Below are 26061 nucleotides of genomic sequence, written 5' to 3' on the forward strand. Positions count from 1 at the left end.
GCAACTGGCTCGTCACAATACGCCAGTCACTACTCTTGATGAACTGTGGTATCGTGTTGAAGCTGCATGGGCAGCTGTATCTGTACACGCCATCCAAGCTCTGTTTGACTCTATGCCCAGGCGTATCAAAGCCGTTATTACGGCCAGAGGTGGTTGTTCTGGGTACTGCTTTCTCAGGATCCATGCACCCTAATTGCGTGAAAATGTAATCACATGTCAGTTGTAGTACAATATATTTGTCCAATGAATACCCGTTTATCATCTGCATTTCTTCTTGGTGTAGCAGTTTTAATGGCCAGTAGTGTAGCTTCCAAAAATGGGTTAAAATCCCTGTCTTTCCATCCCAGGTAACGTTCACTAGTGCTTCGTAAATCACTCGGATGGAATACTGGAGTGCTTCCTTCAAACCTGTGGTCCGTTCAGTGCTTTGCCCTGCTTCAGCTAGGCTAGTGCCATCCGCTGGCGATCTGAGAAAACAGAGACGTGAGAGTACTTACCCGGCTCAGTGAGGATCTTCTTGGCGGCCGTGCGGCCTTCGTCGTCGGCGGCGCGTCGCTTCTTCTTCGGAGGCCCGAGGGTGACGAGGCGCACGTCGTTGGTCCAGGGCAGCAGGTCCACCGAGTCGACCGACAGTCCGTCCTGCGCGGCCAACACTCCTGCCGGACTCGCTTCCGTCAGCTCGCCTGTGTCTTCAACTGCGGCGCACTCGTCCGCGAACGGCAGGTCCATTATCTTAATCACGTCACGCAGAATCATTTGCAGTTCCATTCCTCGGGGAGCAGTCGAGGGGCCTGCTGTGCGCCGGCCCCCCAGCACCGAAAACTTCCCTCGGACGCGATTAGACGGTGCGGTCGCAGGCGACAAGCAAAAGCACACTACTACCTACTCTAGCACACGCGGGAGGGGATAAACTGTATTACCTAACTCGGGGCGACACTAGAATCTCCTCTATAGATGACGACTTCTCTCGAGCACGGTAATTTCCTTAGCACTCAGGGCCAGGAGGCGGCACTGCCTTCCTACAGCACACTTCAGATACAGAGCTATACCGGAAACGAACATAAGAAAATTTATAAAGGTCTGTGGAACGGAACTGCTGCTGCTGAAGCACTTGTTAAACCATTTCTGCTCGGAGACATAGCGGCCGGAGCAATGCATTACCGAAACGGTGGTCGGCTGTGCCTAACTTATGAGCAGCGAATGCCGACCGGGCTCATGGGAAGAAGCGGCGTCGCAGCCGCGTTGCGCGCTGGGGCGGGACCTCTTGCGTTCGCGCTTGCGGATCCAATAGCAGCTGCGACGGTGGCTGTACGTGAGGGTCCCAGGCTTCTCCGCTGGCCCGACCAGATACATTCAGCGTTCCTGCAACACACGAGCACAGAGCACTCAGTAAATGCCTAATTAATAATCAACATTTTTAAGGCGACAGTCTACTGCACGTATATATTTTTATAAAATGTACGTTCACTTTGCTGTACTGAATTTTACACATTTATTCTGACCGGTTTCGGTTGTCAAACATCATCCAGAGGAAAGTAAGAAACAATACAAATGTTACATTTCATATCTCATGCTACAGACTAATGCTATACGTACTATCTATCTATCGCTTGAGCCTTGTCCCGCAGCTACGCAGGGTCAGCCATCGTTAATCGGATTTGGCATGTTAATGTGGCCGGATGCCCTTCCTACCGCCACCCCGTACCCCCCGGATGGAATTAGTGTACCCAACTGTCTACATCGAGAGTAATCCGTGGAATAGTGCGAATGTGTTCAGATGTCTGAGAGCCGTGTAACTGAGGCGGAACATGGGGACCAGCCCGGTATTCACCTAGCGGGATGTGGAAAACCGCCTAAAAATCACATCCAGGCTGGCCGGCACATCGGCCCTCGTCGTTACTCCGCTGGGGGGATTCGATCCGGGGCCGGCGCGCCTACCCGAGTGCAGGAAATAGCGCGTTAGCGCTCTCGGCTACCCTGGCGGGTCAGACTAATGCTATACTAAACGGCATATTATGATACACATCAACATCTATCAGTGAAATACAACTCAGATACAGAGCAGTGTATCATAATATGCCTTGTAGTATAATATTCGTCTGTAGCATGATATATGAAATGTGAAAATTGTATTTTTTTTTTTTTTTGCTTTCCCCTGGATGTTGGTTGACAAACGTAACCAGCTACAATAAAAGTGTAAGTTCAGTACAGCAAAGTTTTCTAAAGAATTATTATTAGCAAAATACGCAACAATGGAAAACAAACAACTGTACAAACAAAATGAAATGTGAAGATTACGCCTACGTAAGTATGGGAATAAGTCAAATAGAAAAAAAAGTCACAATCAATTTTTTGTTTATTTGCAGGTACACGTTTGCAGCCCTGATACACTCTCAAATTCTCGCGCGATTTGACCCTAGCAAACCAGCAGGGGAGACGTAACAAAAGGGAGCAGCCCGGTGATGAAAGTGGAATATCGTACAGTAAAAAGAACTCCACGATACTGAACATACAGCTACGCAACGAAATGGTGTACAGTGCTGAGAGTATCATTCATCTGCTGTGTATGTTCCAGTGTCAGTGTCAGCTACGACTTAGTCTGGTGAGCATCGTCCGTAAGTAGTCGAGGAGTTTAAACTCAGTAAAAGCGTATGGTCGACATCACCCTTTTCGGATAAGAAAACTAGTCATACATGGACTCTAAATTTTAGAGAAACAAGTTCTGCTTTCGAAAGAAAAACTCCTGGCCACCCCCTCACTGCAGCACGACCGGAAAAATGTGGCTTTAGTAAGGCGTTCAATTCAGCAGTCTTCACGGCGCTCAGCACGAAAACACGCGACCGCCCTACACTTATCTGATTGAACTGTTCGCAGAATTTTTCACCACGTCCTAAAGCTGCGTCCTTACAAGGTTGTGACGACTCAAAAACTGAGTGACAGACTTTGAAACACACGCGAGATTGTGCCATACATTCTTCAAAACGTGTGCAGCGCATACGTCTCTCTACATACGAAACCAATTTCTTCATCTTTCGGGTGCAGTAGTCTGGCCGCGGTGACAGAGCGGCTATAGGCGCTTCAGTCCGGAACCCCGCGACTTCTACGGTTGCAGGTTCGAATCCTGCCTCGGGCATGGATGTGTGTGATGTCCTTAGATTAATTAGGTTTAAGTAGTTCTAAGTTCTAGGGGACTGATGACCTCAGCTGTTAAGTCCCATAGTGCTCAGAGCCATTTGAACCATTTTTTTCGGGTGCAGTAAATAAACAAAATTTCAGATAATGGTCTGAAAACAACCCCCGAGAACTTCATCAACGTCCACTTGTTAGCCCGAAAGTACCAGTTTGGTATGCAGTTTTTCAATCTGGTGTGTTGGGTTACTGCTTTTTTGAAGATGTGTTACAGTTATAGCAAAAACTGATCGTTATTGTGCGTTGTAGCAAAACCTTCTCCAGCCGAAAGTGGACGATGTTATCAGTGAACGCGGAGCTCAAAACTTTGAGCATCAGAGGGACGCATCTCGTCGTTCACGTGAAATCCTGAGAGATATGTTTCCTGAGCACGTTGTTTCCTTCAGAGGTGGCCTTCAGCCTCACCCGACATGACATCCCGCGACTATTTCCTGTGGGGATACCAAAATTTCAAGGTGTTTGAGCATCTTCCCGATACCCTGGAAGCTCATAAGGAAGCGATATAGAACAAGGTTACTACCATTCCGCCCGAGATGAATCGCAGCCACGAAAACCTCCACAGAGAGACTTGAGTAGTGCATCAGGCCGCCATCTGAATGATGCACTGTTCAAAAACCGTAAATGTAAACAGTTAGTGCATATGGCATTTTGTTTGCTTTATTTCAATAAAAAGTATCGGTCGGTATCTCAATGTTTTGATTTTATTCATTCCAAAAATTGCGAAGTTCTCTATCGCACCCTGAAAAGCTGAAGCCGAACAACTCTACAACAATCCATGTTGAGTTGGTGGAAGTGCACGGCAACAACGCATCATCATACTTGTATGACACAAGTTAGACGGCAGAGACGCTCTGGTGTGGTGAAAAGTCTAAATGACGAAGAAGGAAGCGGCAAAACATGTCTCTGGGAGCCGGCCGCTGTGGCCAAGCGTTTCTAGGCGCTTCAGTCTGGAACCGCGTGGCCGCTACGGTCGCAGGTTCGAATCCTGCCTCGGGCATGGATGTGTGTGATGTCCTTAGGTTATTTAGGTTTAAGTAATTCTAAGTTCTAGGGGACTGATTACCTCAGCAGTTAAGTCCCATAGTGCTCAGAGCCATTTGAACCATTTTTTGATAACTTGTTTCAGTACTGGTCACTAAGTCTAACATGACCACACAATGAAAATTAATAACAATAATAATTATTATTTTTATTGCTAGTTACGTTGTGAATATTAAATCATTTAACACAGCTTATGTATTAATGAGAGTTAACAGTACGATTGAATTAATGATAACTGAAATCACTGCATAACTAACGACGCAACACGTACATCATATCAATGTAGACGTGAGTACAGGACAGATACTTTAATATGAATGGCACTGGCATCCATACCTGTTCTCAGCAATATTGTAACCGCAAGTACTTGAAAATGGCGATTAAGCCGAGACAGTTTGTCGTAAATAAAGATTATTGGTGTAAATACCCCAAATAGCTGCTTATAATAATCATATAGGTATAAAATGTTCTCACTAAACTCGCGTCATATTTGGAACTATTACAAGTTTTTGACAATACATTCCATTTTCTTCGACAGGTAAGCAGCCAAATGTCACAAAGATAGTCTGAACTGTAAGACGTGAAAGCAGTAAAGGCGCCACCTGTTGCCTGCGTCTATAAGTGGTGTACAGACACAAGTGAGTTGTTTCGCTGATAAAAATATTGAAGGATACTGTGGAAAGCCTGGAAATTTAATCAGATTAGAAGTGAGAAAATTTATACAAGAAATACGTCGCGAAAGACTTAGTGGTTAAAATAAAAGCATCATGTAACATCGGAAATCCAAAAATCACGTACGTACTGACAGCGCCCTCTTTCAACATGTAGGACCGTAGCGTGCGAGCTCGCATACAACAGTGACGTCGCAAGTGTATCAGAGTGGTGAAGCTCTGAACAGGATGCAAGACACGGCTTCGATTTGTAGCTCACACTGCCGCCACGCTGTCATCGTGTGAGATGCCTGTTGCCGAATCCCTGTAGTTGCGAATCAGAAATTTCTGGAACTATTAGCACCCTAGCGACTACAGCGCGTACCACAGGGTAGTGCACACCTTCATACAGTATAGTCGTCCAAATACTACCTTGCTGCCTTGGCAGAGATTTCTAAGCCTGCCGACCGTTAAAAAGGTCTGATCATATAGGAGTCAGTGCTTCATATAAGGGCGCTGGAACGTTTATTGCCATCTTCTTCAAGATAATACGACTGCGTGGCTCCACATCGTCTCAATTCATCACTTGACATCTTGATAAAGAGTACATGGACCACCGTATTCATCACCTTATTATACAAGGTGTATTACAATTCACGACGAAAACTGACTCCGTTGAAAGTATACAATAATAGAAGTAAAAACTTACCACTAAATTTGAGTTGCTAAACGAGCCGTTTGCGAGGTAACGGCGAATGTGTTGTTACTAAACGCCACTGATTGCAGTATAAAATACTGTCGGAGTTACATCTACATCGATACTCTGAAAATCACATTTAAGTGCCTGGCAGAGGGTTCATCGAACCACCTTCACAATTCTCTATTATTCCAGTCTCGTATAGCGCGCGGGAAGAATGAACACCTATATCTTTCCGTACGACCTCTGATTTCCCTTATTTTATCGTGGTGATCGTTCCTCCCTATGTAGGTCGGTGTCAACAAAATATTTTCGCATTCGGAGAAAGTTGGTGATTGGAATTTCGTGAGAAGATTCCACCGCAACGAAAAACGCCTTTCTTTTAACGATTTCCAGCCCAAATCCTGTATCATTTATATGACACTCTCTCCCATATTTCGCGACAATATAAAACGTGCTGCCTTTCTTTGAACTTTTTCGACGTACTCAGTCAGTCCTATCTGGTAAGGATCCCACAGTATTCTAAAAGAGGACGGATAAGCGTAGTGTAGGCAGTCTCCTTAGTAGGTCTGTTACATTTTCTAAGGGTTCTGCCAATAAAAAGTAGTGTTTGGTTTGCCTTCTGCACAACATTTTCTATGTGTTTCTTCCAATTTAAGTTGTTCGTACTTGTAATACATGTAATTGAATTTACGGCTTTTAGATTACACTGATTTATCGTGTAACCGAAATTTAACGAGTTCCTTTTCGCACTCATGTGGATGACCTTACACTTTTCGTTATTCAGGATCAACTGCCACTTTTCGCACCATTCACATATTTTTTCTAAATCGTTTTGCAGTTTGCTTTGATATTCTGATGACGTTATTAGTCGATAAACGACAGCGTCATCTACAAACAACCGAGAAGACAGCTGCTCAGATTGTCTCCCAAATCATTTATATAGATAAGGAACATCAAAGGGCCTATAACACTACCTTGGGGAACGCCAGAAATCAGTTCTGTTTTACTCGATGACTTTCCGTCAGTTACTACGAACTGTGACCTCTTTGACAGGAAATTACAAATTTATCTGAAATGTGAACTTTTCGATTAGATCCCCATCGAAAAGGTCTCAAATCTGAGACACTTACTGTTCATAAATCACCATATCAACAACGCTTCTCACAAATTTGTGGTGCGGGATGCTAGGTGACAGGATCGTAGAGCCGCCCACTCCTACAAGAAAATTTGATGGTCGAGGGTACATCCAATACTGCAATGGGATATTCCAGGAACGCTTGAGCGACGTTGCGCGACGTTTGGGAATCTGGTACATGCATCATGCGCCACCAGCAAATTTTTTTCACCTCATCTAAAAAAATGATCGTGTGGCATTGATGGCCGGGTTGCAAGTCTTATTTCAGGTGAGGCCACATTGGGCGACCTGGGTGTCGGTGACGCTCATACGATGATGAGGACAACACAACAACCAGTCCACACGCGGAGAAAATCTCCAACCTGTCCGGGAATCGAACACGGGCCCGCTACATGGTAGGCAAACCCGTTACCATTCAGCTAAGAAAGCGGACACCTCATCTAAGAATACATCTAACGCACCACTATAGCCCAAGATGGATAGGTCGAACAGGAGCCGTACCTTGGCCTTCGTGATCATCTGACCTCAATCCTCTGGATGTTTCTGTCTGGGGTCAGCCGGCCGCATTGGCCGAGCGCTTCTAGGCGCTTCAGTCCGGAACCGAGCGACTGCTACGGTCGCAGGTTCGAATCCTGCCTCGGGCATGGATGTGTGTGATGTCCTTAGTTTACTTAGGTTTAAGTAGTTCTAAGTTCTAGGGGACTGATGACCTCAGCTGTTAAGTCCCATAGTGCTCAGAGGCATTTGAACCAATTTTGTCTGGGGTCATGTCGAAAATGAAGTGTACTGCAGCCCCGGCGATACAGTGGAAAATTGAACTGTACATTCTTGTCAAGCTTTGCGAGATTATCCGGAAGTGCTAGAAAGAATTCGTAACTCACGGCAGACGCGAGCGCAGTATTGCATCTTACAGCGACTCAAGGAACACCTATTTTAACAGGTACGAGTGTACACTAAAATGTTAAATTAGTATTTCATTTCTTGTTAAAGTAGGCTGTGGGTGAAATTTATACGTAATTAGATGGAGATTAAATCGAAACGTTTATATGTCCAATACGTTTGCACTAAATAGAACAACCTTTCGTATTGAAGTCGGTGACACCTCGCTTGCAAACCCATGTTTACTGGAACGTGTTTGCTTCTATCATAGTATACTTTTACCGCTGTTAGTTTTTTGCAATTAATTATGATACAGCCTGTATTTTAGGTTTTTCGCTGGAAGACGCTATCGCCGTCGAAAAAGGTATCAAGCTTGAAGGGATACAGGTGGACCGCAAAAATGTTCACGTAATCCATAACTGTCATGATGCCTTCCATTACTAACACAGGTTCCATGGAAGCCCAGGTCAATGTCCCGCACAGCATAATACTGCCATCACCGACCTGCTTCCTTGACGTGGTGCATGTTTTAAGCAGCCGTTCGCCCGAGTGACCGGCGTACCCGAACGCAACCATCGACCTGGTGTAACAAGAAACGTGATTCGTCCTATCAGGCAACACGTTTCCACTTATCCGCGATCGAATCTCGCCGGTCGCGTGCCCACTACAGTACTAATTCACGATTTCGGTTGGGTGAACATGCGAACACGAAGTGGTCGTCTGCTGCGGTGTCCCATGTTCAAATATGTGTGCTGAACGGTGTGCCCCGAGACACCTGTGCCAATGTCAGCATTGCACTCTGTCTTCACACATGCTACAGATCGCTGCCTATCTGCTTTACAGTGAGGGCAAGCCTCTGACCTCCATGTTCTGTGATGAGGCGTGGACATCTAACATCGTGTCGCCTACACGAGGTTTCGCCGCCCTTCTGACAATAACACGCGAACAACCGTTTGCAAGATGCTCGTTCCCAGGTTCCTGGCTATAACAATCTGCTCTTTGTCACAGTAGCCTACGTCAGTGGATTCTTCCTCCCCCCTCCCCTCTTCCCCAGCTGCTCGCTTGATCGCTAGAATGATTCCACACTCATTTCTGTTCCGATACGAAATAGCAGTGCCTGTGTTATCTACATCTACATCGATACTCTGCAAATCACACTTAACTGCTGGCAGAGGGTTCATCGAACCACCTTCACAATAATTCTCTATTATTCCACTCTCGAATAGCGCGCGGGGAAAACCAACACCTATATCTTTCCGTGCGAGCTCTGATTTCCCTTATTTTATTATGGTGATCCTTTCTCCCTACGTAGGTCGCCGTCAACAAAATATTTTCGTATTCGGAAGAGAAAGTTGGTGATTGAAATTTCCTGAGAAGATTCCACCGCAACGAGAAACGCCTTTTGTGTTAATGGTGTGCCGGCCTGGGTGGCCGAGCGGTTTTAGGCGCTACAGTCTGGAACCACGCGACCGATACGTCGCAGGTTCGAATCCTGCCTCGGGCATGGATGTGTGTGATGTACTTAGGTTAGTTACGTTTAAGTAGTTCTAAGTTCTAGGGGACTGATGACCACAGCAGTTAAGTCCCATAGTGCTCAGAGCCATCTGAACCTTTCTTTTTTATGGTGTCCATCCAGTGACATTATCTCCCCTATTTCGCGACAACACAAAATGTGATGCTCTTCGTTGACCTTTCTCGGTGTAATCTGTTAATCCTATCTGGTACGGATCCCTGACCGCGCAGCAGTACCCCAAAAGAGGACGGACAAGCGTATTGTAGAAAGTCTCTTTAGTAGATCTGTTCCATTTTCTCAAGTGTTCTGCCAATAAAAAGTAGTGTTTGGTTTGCCTTCCCTCCAACATTTTCTGTGTGTTCTTTCCAATTTATGTTGTTCATAATTGTATTTCCTAGGTATTTAGTTGAATTTACGGCCTTTAGATTAGACTGTTTTGTCGTGTAATCGAACTTTAACGGATTCCTTTTAGCACTCATGTGGATGACGCTCAAAATTTTCATTATTTAGGTTCAGTTGCCGGTTATCGCACAAAGTACGATGCAATGCATGCACGCATGTCCGAACAAACATTTCGTAGTACTTCTTAATAACAAAGGCACTGCTGTTTCGTTCAAATGGCTCTAAGCACTATGGGACTTCACACCTGAGGTCATCAGTACCCTAGACTTAGAACTACTTAACCCTAACTAACCTAAGGACATCACACACACCCATGCCCGAGGCAGGATTCGGAAGTGCGACCGTAGCAGCAGAGCGCATCCGGACTGAAGCGCCTAGAACCGCTTGGCCACAGCGGCCGGCTGCTGTTTCGTATTTATTCACCAATACTAGACTTTCGGTTTTCTGTAGAAATATTCTTTCTGGGCGGAAATATACGCAGCGTAAGAGTGCAGGTTGTGGTACGTGGACGACGACATATGGAAGTTTGGGTCAGGCCGTGATTCGTGCACGGATAGCCGAAGCGTTTAAGGCGACCGCTCGCCTAAAGCGCGAAATCCGGGTTCGATTCCCTGTGCAGCACAAATTTTCACTGTCGTCATTCCAATATACAGCCTGCCCGCAACGCCACCAGGCGGGATTCAATCCCGTGGTAGGCACTGGTTAAAATGTTTTGGCTTAGATTAAGTACGTCACCGGTGTTTATTTGTCTACAACTACTCAATGGATAAGCAGGCACAGCTTCTAGCAAAGAGAAAATCATCTGTCCGCGATCAACGTCGCTTTAATGCTAATACGGACGTATTAGTAAAGATCACGTCCGCCCCATTAGCTGAATGTTCAGTTGTGGTGGTTGTGGTGGTTAGTGTTTAACGCCCCGTCGACAACGAGGTCATTAGAGAAGGATTGGGAAGGAAATTGGCCGTGCCCTTTCAAAGGAACCATACCGGCATTTGCCTGAAACGACTTAGGGAAATCACGGAAAACCTAAATCAGGATGGCCGGAGACGGGATTGAACCGTCATCCTCCCGAATGCGAGTCCAGTGTGCTAACCACTGCGCCACGTCGCTCGGTGAATGTTCAGTGCGTTGAATTGCCACGCACGGGGGCCCGTGCTCGATTCCCGGCTGGGGATGGAGATTTTCTCCCCTTCGGGTCTGGATGTTTTGCTGTCATCATCATTTCATCCCCACTGTCGACGCGCAGGTCGACGAATATGGCGTCGCACTCAATAAGACCTGCACTTGGGGGCCGAACTTCCCGACTGGGAACTCCCGGTCACTGACGCCATACGCTCATTTCCAGTAGAGACCAGCCATTCAATAGCACCGCAACCTGTGGCGCCCGAACACAGCAATTCGATGTTAAGATGGTCAACACCGTTCATGTCTGCAGGTTTACATCTGTTCTCTCATTATGCTAGAAGGTGAGAGTTAGTGGTGTTAAATAGGCAGACCCATTGTGGAGACATTAAATCATCTCTTATGGGGTCTATGGGGAGAGGAACTGTTTAGTAATTTTACATTTTTCAGTAGCAACGAATTAGAGAAAAAGCCATTAACATGAAGAGGTAGTAATGATCTTACCGAAAGAGAATGACGGAGTACACTTAGCTTTTCTGAAAGATCAGTTTCGTCATCGACGATCTTAACAACTAGCAACGGAGATGTACTGTGATTCAACAATAAATGATGCAAGCAAATACAAATTAACTGTGATTAATTCAGAGAAAGTATACGGCTAAAAAACGTTTAGATGCACACGTTAACACTTTTACCAAATACGCCTGTCATCAGGCTTTCGTTCAATACGATCATTACTTTGACTCCTTTCAAAACCAAGCGCCCACGTGGCGCTAATTTTTCTCGTAAATTCTTTGCTAGACTTGAAATCTAATTGTGTCCACTTAAAAGGTCGGAGCCTTTGTATAATTAGTACCTACGTTACTACTTCGTCGCATGTTATCGAAGGAATTACTGTCCAACAGCACATTCTGCATCTTGTCCGTTAAATATCTGTTGTGACCACATTGTTTCTTCACTTTCTTTGCAGTAGAAATTCTAATCCCGCTCCATGGGTAGTGTGTTATTCCTTACAACATGTGCACATTATAGAGTTAATTTTATCAGTTTGGTAGCAACTTCCACCAATGTCTCCACTGCAACGGCCACTGTTTCCCCCTTTGCATCGTCCGTAATTGAAATGATGTTTTTGCCATGTGCTTGAGTGCGAAACATTTTCTGCGGTCACTTTACTTGCTTATATCGCGAGGTAGACGTGTCTTTATTTATACAGGATGAGTCAGGAGGAAAGGTACGTGCTTTAGGGGCTGACAGTATTAGTGATTTTGAACAAAGAACTTCATATGGACACCTGACCTATTCCGAATGGTTTCCGAGATAGAACACATTTAATGTACAGTCGAGGACAAAACGAGCGAGACCCCTCGCCTTTTCGTTATGCTGATCCGCACAGCTTTAAAGTCTCCTACACAGCATAACAGGCAAGGCGACGAAGTGCTACCAACATACTATGCAAGTACGCTCAGCTGATGTGCTGAGATAGCTAGCATTGGAGAAACTCGCGCTTCTAAGACCCCACTTCGTGGGAAACGAAATACCTCAAGTATAAGCCAATGTGTTGTATTCGCATATCTATGACTATGACCTGGATCTAAAGTGTGGTTATGGATAATACGTATGCTCAGATTGCGAATCTAACATCATGAATAAAGACAAGGGGAAATGAATTGGGCGTCCTTCCTCTTCCGTAACATCAAATATATTTTAGTTATTCTTTTTTAAATGAACTGCCCACAAAATCATTCACCAGGTGTGAATAACTTTTTAGCAACACCAGATGATATTAACAGCTTGCCGGCGCGGGTTAGCCGTGCGTTCAATGTCGTCATATAGCGGACCGCGCGGCTGCTTCCTCCCTCAGTTCGAATTCTTCCCCGGGCATGGATGTGTGTTAGGTTAGGTAGGTTGAAGTAGTTATAGATCTAGGGGACTGATGACCTAAACAGTTTGGTGGCATAGTTCTTAGAGTCATTTTTTGATCTTTCGCGTAAATTTTCTTTACATAAACGGCCGTATCTTTAGATTGCGTTGACATAGCTCACTTTTTTTACACCACCAAGGGACCGAATGCAGCAGGAAGTGCGATACATTTCCGCTTATTGTGTCCACCCGTACTCGAGGTAAACGGGTTTTAAGGGATGGGTAGACAGATAGACGGTCAAGAAAGTGACAAGTAGGGTTCCATTTTTACCGATTTACGTGACGAAATCCTAACAACGAAAATAGCTACCACAGTTGCTGAAGATGAGGGCCGCATAATAATTTCCCCTACTCTTTATTCGAAATGTTCCAGTCGAAGTCGATACATCAGCATATTAATCGTAGCTACGCTTTCGATCCACATCAGGTTTACAGGAATGCAAATAAAATCCATTTGCCTATACATGTGGTAATTCAGATCCCACTATTAATGCCACCGCGTTTTAGATGTGCAAGCATTCCGATTACTAGCTACCTTAAGGAACACTTCGGCTAATGAACGTTTTCTGGCTGTGGCACGTCTAATGGAGAATTCGAAACATTGTAGAATACGTTTTGCAGCTACTTAGCCGTTTATTTCCTGGGGTGGTGCAGAATTAATTATCCTACTACATTTACTCGCTAATAACAGTTTTTTTTGTTATTTCGATAAACATCCCGAATGATTGTCACATAAGCGGTGATATAAAGGTAAACAATTCATGTTTTTGAGTCCAGAAAGCTCTATGCAACAGAAACTGCAAATCATTTAGCCACTTTCATTGCGAAATTCCCGGCTTATTCATGTCTGGGGTAATAATAGAGGGCTGCTTGCCTGGGTTGTCTGCTAGCGTAGTGAAAGGTATTTGCTGCTGCAAGGGAGGTCTGGTTTGTTTTCGGTTCTAATCTCGATGGAGGCAGATAGACCACTAGCAAAGGAATTTTAAGAAATTCTCGCGCTCCCAATACGTTTTATTGCTACCTTTATTCTGTACCGGCGCTCTGTGGATGTCGATATGAAACTCTTGTAGAATTTCATGCTTGTTACTGCCTACTTTTTCCGCTTCTGTCAATAATTGAATTGACTTAAGTGTGGCATTGAATGATTTTTAAATGAATTTCTTTATGAATCTTCACGCATTGCTAAATTTGCATACTTTCATGGTAGGTCAGCAACGGTAATCCAGTATGACTGGTCTGAACGTTGACACAGACCATTTCGCGGCCGAATGCGCATAATATTTTGCTAATTCGTAACGATCTGGGGTACTTTGTCTTACTAAAACAGTTATGTTATCTCGATAAGCTGAAATTAATTTTTATTAGTACAGTTCATACTAATTAGCGTTTCTTCTTTCATTTATATCTTATATTTACGTATTGTGGTTAACATACTAATCAGCATTAATATAGCCTTACACATGACTGAAAACAGTCTGACAAATTTCGGATAGTGTTTCAACTTCACGCCTGTGCATAGTATGCTGGTAGCACTTCGTCGCCTTGCCTGTTATGCTGTGTAGGAGACTTTAGAGCTGTGCGGATCAGCATAACGAAAAGGCGAGGGGTCTCGCTCGTTTTGTCCACGACTGTACATTGTTATTTATTTTCTGTATTATTCAAACATTGTCATTGTTTATAACGTACCATAGTAATATGGAGGAAGTCGAGACGAACAGCTTCATACAGGACGCTTGTAGTATATCGAGTCAGGAAAGTAACCCAAATTGACCTGCAGAAACCACGTAAGCTACAGCGCATGGACGTCCCGCGAAATTTTCAATATTCTTGCGCTCTCTTCGTGCAAACTGTTCCTCCTAGATAAAAACTGAATAGGACCTTTTTGTAGAAAAGTAAATGAACTTTAATTTTGTACTGCGACAAGTTTTTGCTGGAAGGTGCAGTTTTCGAGTCATTCAAGGAAAACTTACAAAAGTTCGGAATAGAGCATATGTCCACGTAAAGTTTTTCAGAATCACTAACACTATCATCCCTCCAAGTATATACCTTTCCTCCCTTCTCACCCTGTATCTGCGTTACGAGAGGTATTGTGCCTTCTCTCCTTTCAAAGATACACTATCTGATCAAAAGTATCCGGACACTACCAAAAACATACGTTTTTCATATTAGGTGCATTGTGCTGCCACCTACTCCCAGGTACTCCATATCAGCGACCTCAGTAGTCATTAGACATCGTGAGAGAACGAAATGGAGGGCTCCGCGGAACTCACGGACTTCGAACCTGGTCAGGTGATTTGGTGTCACTTGCGTCATATGTCTGTACGCGAGATTTCCACACTCCTAAAAATCCCTAGCTCCACTGTGTCCGATGTGATAGTGAAGTGGAAACGTGAAGGGACACGTACAGCACAAAAGCGTACAGGCCGACCTCGTCTGTTGACTGACAGAGACCATCGACAGTTGAAGAGGATCATAATGTTTAATAGGCAGACATCAATCCAGATCTTCACACAGGAATTCCAAACTGCATCAGGATCCACTGCAAGTACTATGACGGGAGGTGAGAAAACATGGATTGCAAGGTCGAGCGGCTGCTCATAAGCCACGCACCACGGGCAAGCTGCTGTGGCCGAGCGGTTCTAGGCCCTTCAGTCCGGAACCGCGCTGCTGCTACGGTCGCAGGTTCGAATCCTGCGTCGGGCATGGATGTGTGTGATGTCCTTAGTTTAGTTAGGTTTAAGTAGTTCTAGGTCTATGGGACTGGTGACCTCAGTGCTTAGAGCCATTTTTTGTTTTTCATGGAGGTGGGCTTAAACCTCTTGTTTCACGTGGCACCATCACAGCACAGGCCTACACTGATGTTTTAAGTACCTTCTTGCTTCACACTGCTGAAGAGCAATTCGGAGATGGCGACTGCATCTTTCAACACGATTGAGCACCTGTTCATAATGCACGGCCTGTGGCGGAGTGGTTACAAGACAATAACATGACTGTAATGGACTGGCCTGCAAAGAGTCCTCATGTGAATCCTACAGAACACCTTTGGGATGTTTTGGAACGCCGACTTCGTGCCAGGCCTCACCGACCGCCATCGATACCTCTCCTCAGTGCAGTACTCTGTGAAGAATGGGCTGCCATTCCCCTAGAAACCTTCCAGCACCTGACTGAACGTATTCCAGCAAGAGTGCAAGCTGTCATCAAGGCTAAGGGTGGGCCAACACCATATTGAATTCCAGCATTACTAATGGAGGGCGCCACGAACTTTTAAGTAATTTTCAGCCCGGTGTCCGGATACTTTTGATCACGTAGTATATACTTCCCCTTCTCTAACGCACCGATAGATGTTTCGGTTGTTAAACTATCGTCGTGACTGCGGCTGACTGTCTAGTAGACGAATTAAAGCAGCAGCTTATTATATGTTCCGCTGGTTCCTTCATTGCAAATTTGGAAACTACTGCTGTCTTTTTTTTCTCTGAAAATGAGTACTTACCAAATTCATACTCGTTATTTACATAGTGATATGTATTATAAAAAAGTAATCATGGAGAAGCTCCCCAACTGCTACATAAATCTGTTGGTTGTGTGAAGTACGTTCTAATTTCAGAGAAAACTTTCTATTCACTGTCAGAAAAGGAAAATTCTTCCTATGCATTTGAAAGTAACAGAAACTAGAAGAAAAAACACTGGCAGTAACATTCCTACATCAGTACCAGAATATACACACATCAAAAAAAGTTCGCGTCACCTCGGTACGAGAGTTCCGGAACCTGTACAGGAAATTGGAACAGAGATCAACATTAACATCATTTCCGCCCTTTTCATTGCTCATGAAAACCACACATTGCATGTTGTACCACCATACAGCGAGACCTTCAGAGGTGGTGGTCTAGATTGCTGTACACACCGGTACCTCTAACACCCAGTAGCATGTCCTCTTGCAGTGATGCATGCCTGTATTAATTGTGGCATACTGTCCACAAGTTCATCAAGGCACTGTTGGTCCAGATTGTCCCACTCCTCAACGGCGATTCGGCGTGGATCTCTCAGAGTGGTTGGTGGGCACGTCGTCCATAAACAGCCCTTCTCAATCTATCCCAAGCATATTCGATAGGGTTCATGTCTGGAGAACATGCTGGCCATGCTAGTCGAGCTATGTCGTTATCCTGAAGGAAGTGATTCACAAGATGTGCACGATGGGGGCCTGAATTGTTGTCCTTGAAGACGAAAGCTTCGCCAATACGCTGCCGATATGGTTGCACTATCGGTCGGAGGATGGCATTCACGTATTGTACAGCCATTACGGCGCCTTCCATGACCACCAGCGGAGTACGTCGGCCCCACATAATGCCATCCCAAAACAGCAGGGAACCTCCACCTTGCTGCACTCGCTGTCCAGTGTGTCTAAGGCTTGCATCCAAGCATGTCTCCGACGATTGTCCGGTTGAAGGTATATGCAACACTCATCGATGAAGAGAACGTGATGCCAATCCTGAGCGGTCCTTTCGCCATGTTGTTGGGACCATGTGTACCACGATGTCGTGGTTGCAAAGATGGACCTCACCATGGACTTCGGGAGTGAAGTTGCACACCATGCATCCTATTTCGCACAGTTTGAGTCTTAACACGACGTCCTGTGGTTGCACGAAAAGCATTATTCAACATGGTGGCGTTGCTGTCAGGATTCCTCCGAGACAATCAGTAGGTAGCGGTCATCCACTGCAGTTGTAGCCCTTGGGCGGCCTGAGCGAGGCATGTCATCGACAGTTCCTGTCTCTCTGTATCTCCTCCTTATCCGAACTACATCGCTTTGGTTCACTCCGACACTCCTGGAAACTTCCCTTGTTGAAAGCCCTTCCTGGCACAACGTAACAATGCGGACATGATCGAACCGCGGTATTGACCGTCTACGCATGGTTGAACTACAGACAACACGAGCCGTGTGCCTCCTTCTTGGTGGAATGACGAACTGAACGGATGTCGGACACCCAACCGTCTAATAGGCGTGGCTCTTGCATGGTTTTTTACATCTTTGGGTGGGTTTAGTAACATCTCTGAACAGTCAAAGGGACTATGTCTGTTACACAATATCCACAGTCAACGTCTATCTTCAGGAGTTCTGGGGACCGGGGTGATGCAAAACTTTTTTGATGTGTGTATTACGTCTGCAAATGCATTTTAATTGAAAATGTTCTTGTATGGAAAAGAAGTTTTCTAAGATAACTAGCTTGTAAATTTTCCTTTGTACTTTTGTAGACGGCTCAGACTATGTTACCTTTTAATTCTTTTTCACATGTGTCGGTCTTTTCTACGTTTTTTTTATTTGAGTGGTAGTTTGTTTTATCAGATAATCATTTTCGTGCTTCAAACTTAATCAGCACATTACTGACAATGACAACTCACTCCTGAGAGAGCGCTCTCATATGTACGTGACATGGACTACTACGGAATATATTTCTATTAAATTACTAAGAAAAGTCCCCGAATCTTTCAGAAACGCGAAGATGAATAATAAAAATTTCTGCAGTTAGCGGGATGCGAATCACAGTTTTCGAATTCGCAACTCCACGTCTACACCCACTACAAGTACGAATTACGACTTTGTTCTGTATCACAGAACACCTGAAATCTTTAAATGCCAGAAACTCATTACCTGGCATTTAACTGCAATAATCTGTACTTTTTCGAGAGATGCTCAATGTGTTACTGTTTTGGAGAAGCATATATTCGTAGGACGCAATTTAAGACAGAATGTAGAACAAACCACATACACGCTTAGCGAAATATAATATGGCGTCTCCCCGGTGCTTCAGACAAATTACGAGGGCTATTCGGAAAGTACGGTCCGACCGGTCACGAAATGGAAACCACAGAGAAAATAAAAAATGGTTTATTTACAACAGTTAGCGGCACCTACTAGATACCCACCTACATAGTCGCCTCTCTGACATAGACATTTGTAATAGCGTTGTATCAACTTTCAAACATCCCGTCAAACGAGGGGTACTCCAAAAGAAATGCACACTATGTTTGTAAAAATAGTTTTTATTCTGCATGTGTGAAAGTTTTACAGTGTGTAGATACATCCTTCCCGCTTGTTTTCAAACTTGGTTCAACCTGTTCCCGTGAGTGGCGCCGTCACAGCATGTCTTCAAGGTGGTTGCTACACTTTAAGTTCGTCAGAAGCACCGTGCTCTCATAGAATTCCTGTGCTGTGAAAACGAGACAGTGGGAAACATCCACAAGAGGTTGAAAAAGTTGTATGGAGATGCTGATGTCGATCGCAGTACAGTTAGTCGGTTGGCAAGCAGGTTACGTGATGAAAGCGGGCACGGCAATATTGAGGATTGTCCTCGCAGCGGCAGGCCTCGTACTGCACACACTCCAGACAATGTGCAGAGAGTTAACGAATTGGTGACTGCTGACAGACGCATCACAGTGAACGAATTGTCACGCTACGTTGGGATAGGGCAAGGAAGTGTTTGCAGAATCCTGAAAGTGTTGGCGTTAAAAAAGGTTTGTGCCAGGTGGGTTCCCAGGATGTTGACAGTGGCTCACAAGGAAACAAGAAAAACATTATGCAGCGAACTTCTGTAACAGTACGAGAATGGTGGAAATGAATTTCTTGAAAGAACTGTGACAGGTGATGAAACATGGTTCCATCATTTTTCACCAGAGACGAAGAGACAATCAATGGAGTGACATCATGCAAATTCACCCAAGAAAAAAAAATTCAAAACCACACCTTCTGCTGGAAAAGTTATGGCTACAGCGTTTTTTCTATTCCGAAGGACTCTTGCTTGTGGACATAATGCCAAGTGGAACCACCATAAATTCTGATGCGTATGTGACGACACTGAAGAAACTTCAAGCTCGACTGAGTCGTGTTCGATCACATCGGCAAAAGTAGGATGTTTTGCTGTTGCACGGCAATGCACGGCCATATGTCAGTCAAAAAACCATGGAAGCGATCACAAAACTCAGATGGACAACACTGAAACACCCGCCTTACAGTCCTGACCTGGCTCCATGTGACTATCATCTCTTCGCGAAACTGAAAGACTCTTCGTGGAACAAGGTTTGAAGATGATGACACTCTTGTGCATGCTGCCAAACAGTGGCTCCAAAAGGTGGGTCGAGAATTTTACCATGCGGGTATACAGGCGCTGGTTCCAAGATGGCGTAAGTCAGTTGAGAGGGATGGAAATAATGTGGAGAAATGAAAATATTGTTCTTACAGGATGTATCTACACACTGTAAAACTTTCAAACATGTAAAATAAAAGGTGGAGATGGATTTAAAAAAATAGTGTGCATTTCTTTTGGTTTGACCCTCGTAGAAGTCAGCCGCCTATGCTTTCCTCCAAATCTCTACGCTGGTCCAAAGCTCGTTGTCTATGCCAATATGATGATGTCATAGCCAGGGTTCACGTGAACAGAAAAGAAACTGAAGGGGAGCCAGTTACGGGCTGTATTGTGAGTGATCAAACACCTCCTATCGAAAACACTGCGGGACCATCTTCATTGCCCCTGCAGAATGCGGCCGAGAATTGCCATGAAGAAGGAAATGCATGACAGTTATGTTATATGGGCTGTATGACATCAGGCGAAATCTCTCTCACCAGGTCCTCACATGTGCCGGGGCACTCTTGTTTTCGAGGCATCCTTCTCGCTCACTGTGTCCACTGAAGTGAAAAAATGACGTGGCGCGATCAACGGGCATGTCAGAGACACTCTTCAACACATCTATGCAAAGCGTCATCGGATTTTCACTGTTTTCCATTTCGCTCCCGATCCGACCTAACTTTCCGAATAGCCCTCGTATATTTCTGAATGAAGCAGCGCCACAGCACCTCTCGTAACGTACATGTAAATCAAGGCCCGTCTATGTAACAACGGGAGCTACTTTGACATGAAACTGGTTCCGCTACCCCCGGAACTACAGTTTGCTTTGTCGATTTACACCTAACACAATCAAGATTATACAGAGGCCGTGATCGAATTAATGCCTATCTGGGTTCAGGCGCAGTCAATAGTGAGATGAAGCAGATCGAGCACACACTATTTGTCTCATTTTTTTCAATGTCATGGACTCCCAAACTTTTGAGTCACTGGTACATTGGCAGTCATCTATGTTTAGGTGGTCACCTTCATACGTAGAAATCGTCAACACAGCACAGAAAAATCCACGAGAAAAGTCTGTTCATCACTTTTAAGTGATTCTTGTTAACGATGTAGAGAATAAAGTAGTGCTGGACCTATTTTCATATAGACTAAATCACATATAACAATGAATCCGCCCGGCACTCGGCACGATGAGTGCTATGAAATGCACACAGAAAGTAGATAGAAGCTGATACATCTGCAAAGAAACAAGACGCGCTTCCCAGTACGAAGAAAAAGAGTATTCCACGCTCGTGGCTTAACCTGTTTGCCGACTGATTAACAGTTTAAAGAAGCATAACAATGCAGCCCTCCACGTGCAGGTACAAGTCATCACCTCGAATAGGTATCCTGACGAAACTTCAAACGGTGCCTGCTTTGCGTCAGCTCACCATAAACGTTTTTATCGACGGAGGAGATGCTCCTTGTTGGTGTTGAACATGGAGCTACGTGCCATATCGCCAAACAACTTTCTGAGACTTTCTGTACAGCTATCTGTCAGAAAGTCTTGCAGAGCTGATGAGGCGGTTGTTTATGTTCGAATCTGGGCCTGCGTTTCAATGCAATACATATTTCAGCATAACGTTCGTTCCCAAATAAGGTTTGTAGTTTTGAAATCATAGCAAAATTTGTGTCACCCTAACGCTTACTAAAAATTGAAGCTTATTTTACGAGGATTTTCCGACCCGTTAGGAGATTAAACCAGATTATGTACATGAGTATCATGAAGCAATGCTGCAAATCCCAGTAACGATCGATTCTCAACCTGAACGTGGTTTTTATACACTTTTAAATATCTACTTCGTCATACACAGAGCCAATTTAATATCCTCTGTTTCAGAAGATAGCCTTTGTGATTGATCCGCTACTGTGGCAATCATCAAAGACAGGGAGACGCCACATTAAACCAGCCACAACTGGGAGCAGCCATCAGCTACAGAAATGCGAGAAAAATGGAAGAAAATAGAAATTGTATTTCTTATATTCGCTGTTGATGGATTACAATTCATTGTCTAAACCATAGTAATCATTCTCTTAACTTTGCCTATTTCTTCAGATTTACCTGTGCAGTAATATTAAGAAACTTCTATTTGTAAGGGACACTGGAACCTCAGTTGTGATACATACCTTGTAAAATGCACCGGTACAGCAGTTCTCATCAACTAAACTGTCATTAAACTTAACTGGAAAAGAATGGAGAATGACAACAGCCGTGGTTTTATAGAGGAAAGACTTTTCTCAAATTACTTAGGAAAATCACCAAAAACCATATTTGGATGGCCTAGTATCCGAAAGCAGGCACCTCGCTCTGGCCGAATTTCGAAGAAGTTTGTGCATGCCGTGATTCTTAATGTGCATACTTGGAGCGGAAGTGTATCTTATCTCAGCACAGTGACACCACTAAGTAAGTCATTCAAAAGCGTTCGCTATTTAAGGAACTTACAGGAAATATTCACAACTATAGCAAAAATCGTCATTAAGTTCCAGTCATTTGGGTATCAACTTCGTTATGCCCATGGTATACTTTCGCGCCGCCAAAACAAAAGAAAAGTTCGGAGTAGGTATTAAAATCCATGGAGAAGAAATAAAAACTTTGAGGTTCGCCGATGACATTGTAATTCTTTCAGAGACAGCAAAGGACTTGGAAGAGCAGTTGAACGGAATGGACAGTGTCTTAAAAGGAGGATGTAAGATGAACAACAAAAGCAAAAGGAGGGTAATGGAATGTAGTCGGATTAAGTCGGGTGATGCTGAGGGAATTATATTAGGAAATGAGACACTTAAGGTAGTAAAGGAGTTTTGCTATTTGGGGGGCAAAATAACTGATGATGGTCGAAGTAGAGAGGATATAAAATGTAGACTGGCAATGGCAAGGAAAGAGTTTCTGAAAAACAGAAATTTGTTAACATCGAGTATAGATTTAAGAGCTAGGAAGTCGTTTCTGAAAGTATTTGTATGGAGTGTAGCAATCTATGGAAGTGAAACATGAACGATAAATAATATGGACAAGAAGAGAATAGGAGCTTTCGAAATGTGGTGCTACAGAAGAATGCTGAAAATTAGATGGGTAGATCACATACCTAATGAGGAGGTATCGAATAGAATTGGGGAGAAGAAGAGTTTGTGGCACAACTTGACTAGAAGAACGGATCAGTTGGTAGGACATGTTCTGAGGTATCAAGGGATCACCAATTTAGTATTGGAGGGCAGCGTGGAGGGTAAAAATCGTAGAGGGAGACCAAGAGATGAATACATTAAGCAGATTCAGAAGGATGTAGGTTGCAGTAGGTACTAGGAGATGAAGAAGCTTGCACAGGGTAGAGTAGCATGGAGAGCTGCATCAAGCCAGTCTAAGGACTGAAGACCACAAACAACAACAACAACAACAACAACATATCATGATCTGTTAAAAAATGTTCTACGCACCTGTGCTCCTTAAAAACGGTGAACAGGAGAAAGTCGCTTCATGTTAGGTAGGAGTCATGGATAGATAGAATTATTTAGAATATCCCAAAGGAAACTGGTGCGGAGTTCAAATGATCTAGCAAAGCGTCTTGATGGTCTCGCGGTGTATTTAGGCCTTATAGATTGGCCCGACGCCAAAAAAAGTAAAAGCTCTTCTCGATCGCACAAGCAGAACTTTTTTTCAAGGACTGCTGCGACTATTTTCTGTGGTCAATGACGATCCAGCATGACGTAACCGCATCAATTGTCCTTTCCATTTCAATATGCTACGGGCTGCTGGTTTCACCCTCCTCACTGAAGAACCGCGATGTTGGCCGTCCATCCAGCATCTCTACGATCGTCTCCATGGGAGAATAGGTGGATATACACTGTACTAGTGCCGACATTGTGCATGCTCTGTTGCCTGTGTCTATGTGCCTGTAGTTCTGTCAGTGTGATCATGTGATGTATCTGACCCCAGGAATGTGTCAATAAAGTTTCCCCTTCCTGGGACAATGAATTCACGGTGTTCTTATTTCAATTTCCAGGAGTGTATAATGTACAAAGGCATACAGTTAGTCACTTTCTCCTGGGCCCCATTCGCGAGTGCTGCAGAAAAAGAGCTGCTAATGACGATGTGAAGTACTCTCCGTGAAGTGTTATAAAGTGCTTACGGAAAATATAAGATGTATAAAGCATTTGCCAATATAGGAGATATGAAGAAAGAGTACAGTTCATTTTAAGTGTAAAATTAAATACGAGGAAGTCCTGTGATAGACATACGTTGCATCCATAGAATGCTGTCCAAAAGCAAACGCTGAAACGAATTTCTCAGCAGTATTTGGACCATCAGTAACAGATTCCAACGCATTTTGTTGACCATTAGTTACTGTAAAAGAAACGTGGGTCTGTCACTTCATATGAAAAACGAAACAACAGGGAAGGACGATTAGGGTTTAACGTCCCATCGACATCGAGATTATTAGAGATGGAGCACATGCTCAGAATGTTTCAAGGATGGGAAAGGAAATCGGCCGAGTCCTTTCAAAGTGACCAACTCGATATTTGCCTGGGAATACTAAGAGAAATCACGGAAAACCTATATCTGGATACCCGGACGCCGATTTGAAGCGTCGCCCTCCCAAATCGAGTCCAGTGTGCTAGCCACTGCGCCGCCGCGCTCGGTACGAAACAACAACCACAGCACTGGGCGGAAGCCGGCGGCTGTGCAACAATGACAGCGAACTCTATTTCACGCCGCTAGAATTTTCTGAGATACATGTAGAAATTTTCTTTGTATTATGCGAATGCCGTAGTACACACGGGAAGCTTCCTGACAGTTAAAGTGAGCCTGGCGAGACAGCTTCGCGCGTTTCCCACAACCAAACATTTAAAGCGATTTTGGTTTTGCTTGTATAGCAGTGCTGCCGCAGCGTCAAGAAACCGTGGCTTTCAGCTAGTGTTGTGGAAGCAGTTTGTACTTCGCGTTCGGGAGCTGGCTACCGTGTAGTCAGGGATGTTGTTTCACCGTACGAAGTATGGTAAGTCTTCTGAGCCAAATGTATGTAAAATACTTTCCCAGGTATTACAATTGCGACACCATGAACGTGAAGTGCAGCAAACGTCAAATAGGGACGCAGTATAGCTTGGATATGGAAATGATTGGAATTTCAGTGCGCCCATACAACGTAGTTAAGGGTGACGCCACCTACATTCTGTAACTAAGGAAAGAGTCCGTAGCGAGTTTCTCATTCATAATTAATAAATGATTTTTTTGCGAGAACATCACGTTATGACTCGTGTAAGGGTAAATGTCTATCAACACGTGTCACAATTCGACAGCAGCAACAGAGTGGCCTATTGCCGACTTTCAAATAGATAACGCAATACCACATGTTGCCCGCGTTGCCCTGGCCTACCTCGATACAGAGGATGTTCGACTGTTGCCATAGCCAGCATGTTCTCCAGATTTCTCTCCTATTGCACACTTCTGGTCACTGATAGGTGAGCAGCGACTGCCATGTCACCACTCGCCACCCAACAGGATTGACAAACTCTGGCATAGAACTAAAGCAGCATGGAATGGCGTATACGTATCTGTCATCCGAGCTCATACTGAATTTCGCAACCCGTACACCCCCAAATCGCCTACATCTTTAATAACATATTCTTCCTACGAGTTCAAGATTTCAAGTACCTGGGTTCCATACTGGCTAATACAAGTGAAGTGATGAAGGAGTGCATCAACGAATAATACACGCCTGTCGCATGTTGCTTAGTCTGAAACAACTGATTCAAGTTACGACTGATATGACAGAAGAATAAGATCCAGCTGTATATGACACTAGCACCGTCAGAACTCTTATATGGTTGTGAAACCTGGGCGACATCAGCAACAACCCAAGAAGCAATCTGTGGTAAATCTGCGGTAAGGTCTTATGGGACCAAACTGCTGAGGTCGTCGGTCCCTAAGCTTACGCACTACTTAATCTAACTTAAACTAACTTACGCTATGGACAACACACACACCCATGCCCGAGGGAGGACTCTAACCTCCGATGGAGGTAGCCGCGCGGACCGTGAAAGACGCAACAGACCGCGCGGCCAAGCAATCTGTGCCTTCGAGACGAAAGTACTTCGAAAGATCTACGGACACCTCTACAATAGTACAGAAGGCAAATGGGAACGAAGAACGAAAGAAGACCTGTGCCACACATTGGCTTAATATAAGGGCGCGAGAGGTTACAGTGGTTTGGCCACATCCTTCGAGTTGACAGATCCCACTCATACAGAGTCCTCCATTCTCGACCTGCTAGAAAACGCCCAAGGGGACGTCTGAGGACTCTATGGCAGGATCGAGTATTAACAGTCCTTAAACAAGCCGAGCCGACGGCGGTGGAAGACGA

General features: G+C 44.5%; 1 protein-coding gene across 4 annotated transcripts in view; it reads right to left on the minus strand.

Annotated features, from left to right (window-relative positions):
• LOC126185146 (transcription factor CP2) overlaps positions 1-26061 on the minus strand; it is an 838084-nt gene that overhangs the window by 501358 nt on the left and 310665 nt on the right. For all 4 annotated transcript variants that reach the window (XM_049927991.1, XM_049927987.1, XM_049927988.1 and 1 more), the window contains exon 2: positions 498-1362. In XM_049927991.1, the coding sequence (XP_049783948.1) occupies positions 498-768 (271 nt within the window). In that variant the 5' untranslated portion in view covers positions 769-1362. The remainder of the gene's footprint in view (positions 1-497; positions 1363-26061) is intronic.

The sequence above is a fragment of the Schistocerca cancellata genome, chromosome 4 (assembly GCF_023864275.1).
Source record: "Schistocerca cancellata isolate TAMUIC-IGC-003103 chromosome 4, iqSchCanc2.1, whole genome shotgun sequence".
Lineage (NCBI taxonomy): Eukaryota > Metazoa > Arthropoda > Insecta > Orthoptera > Acrididae > Schistocerca > Schistocerca cancellata.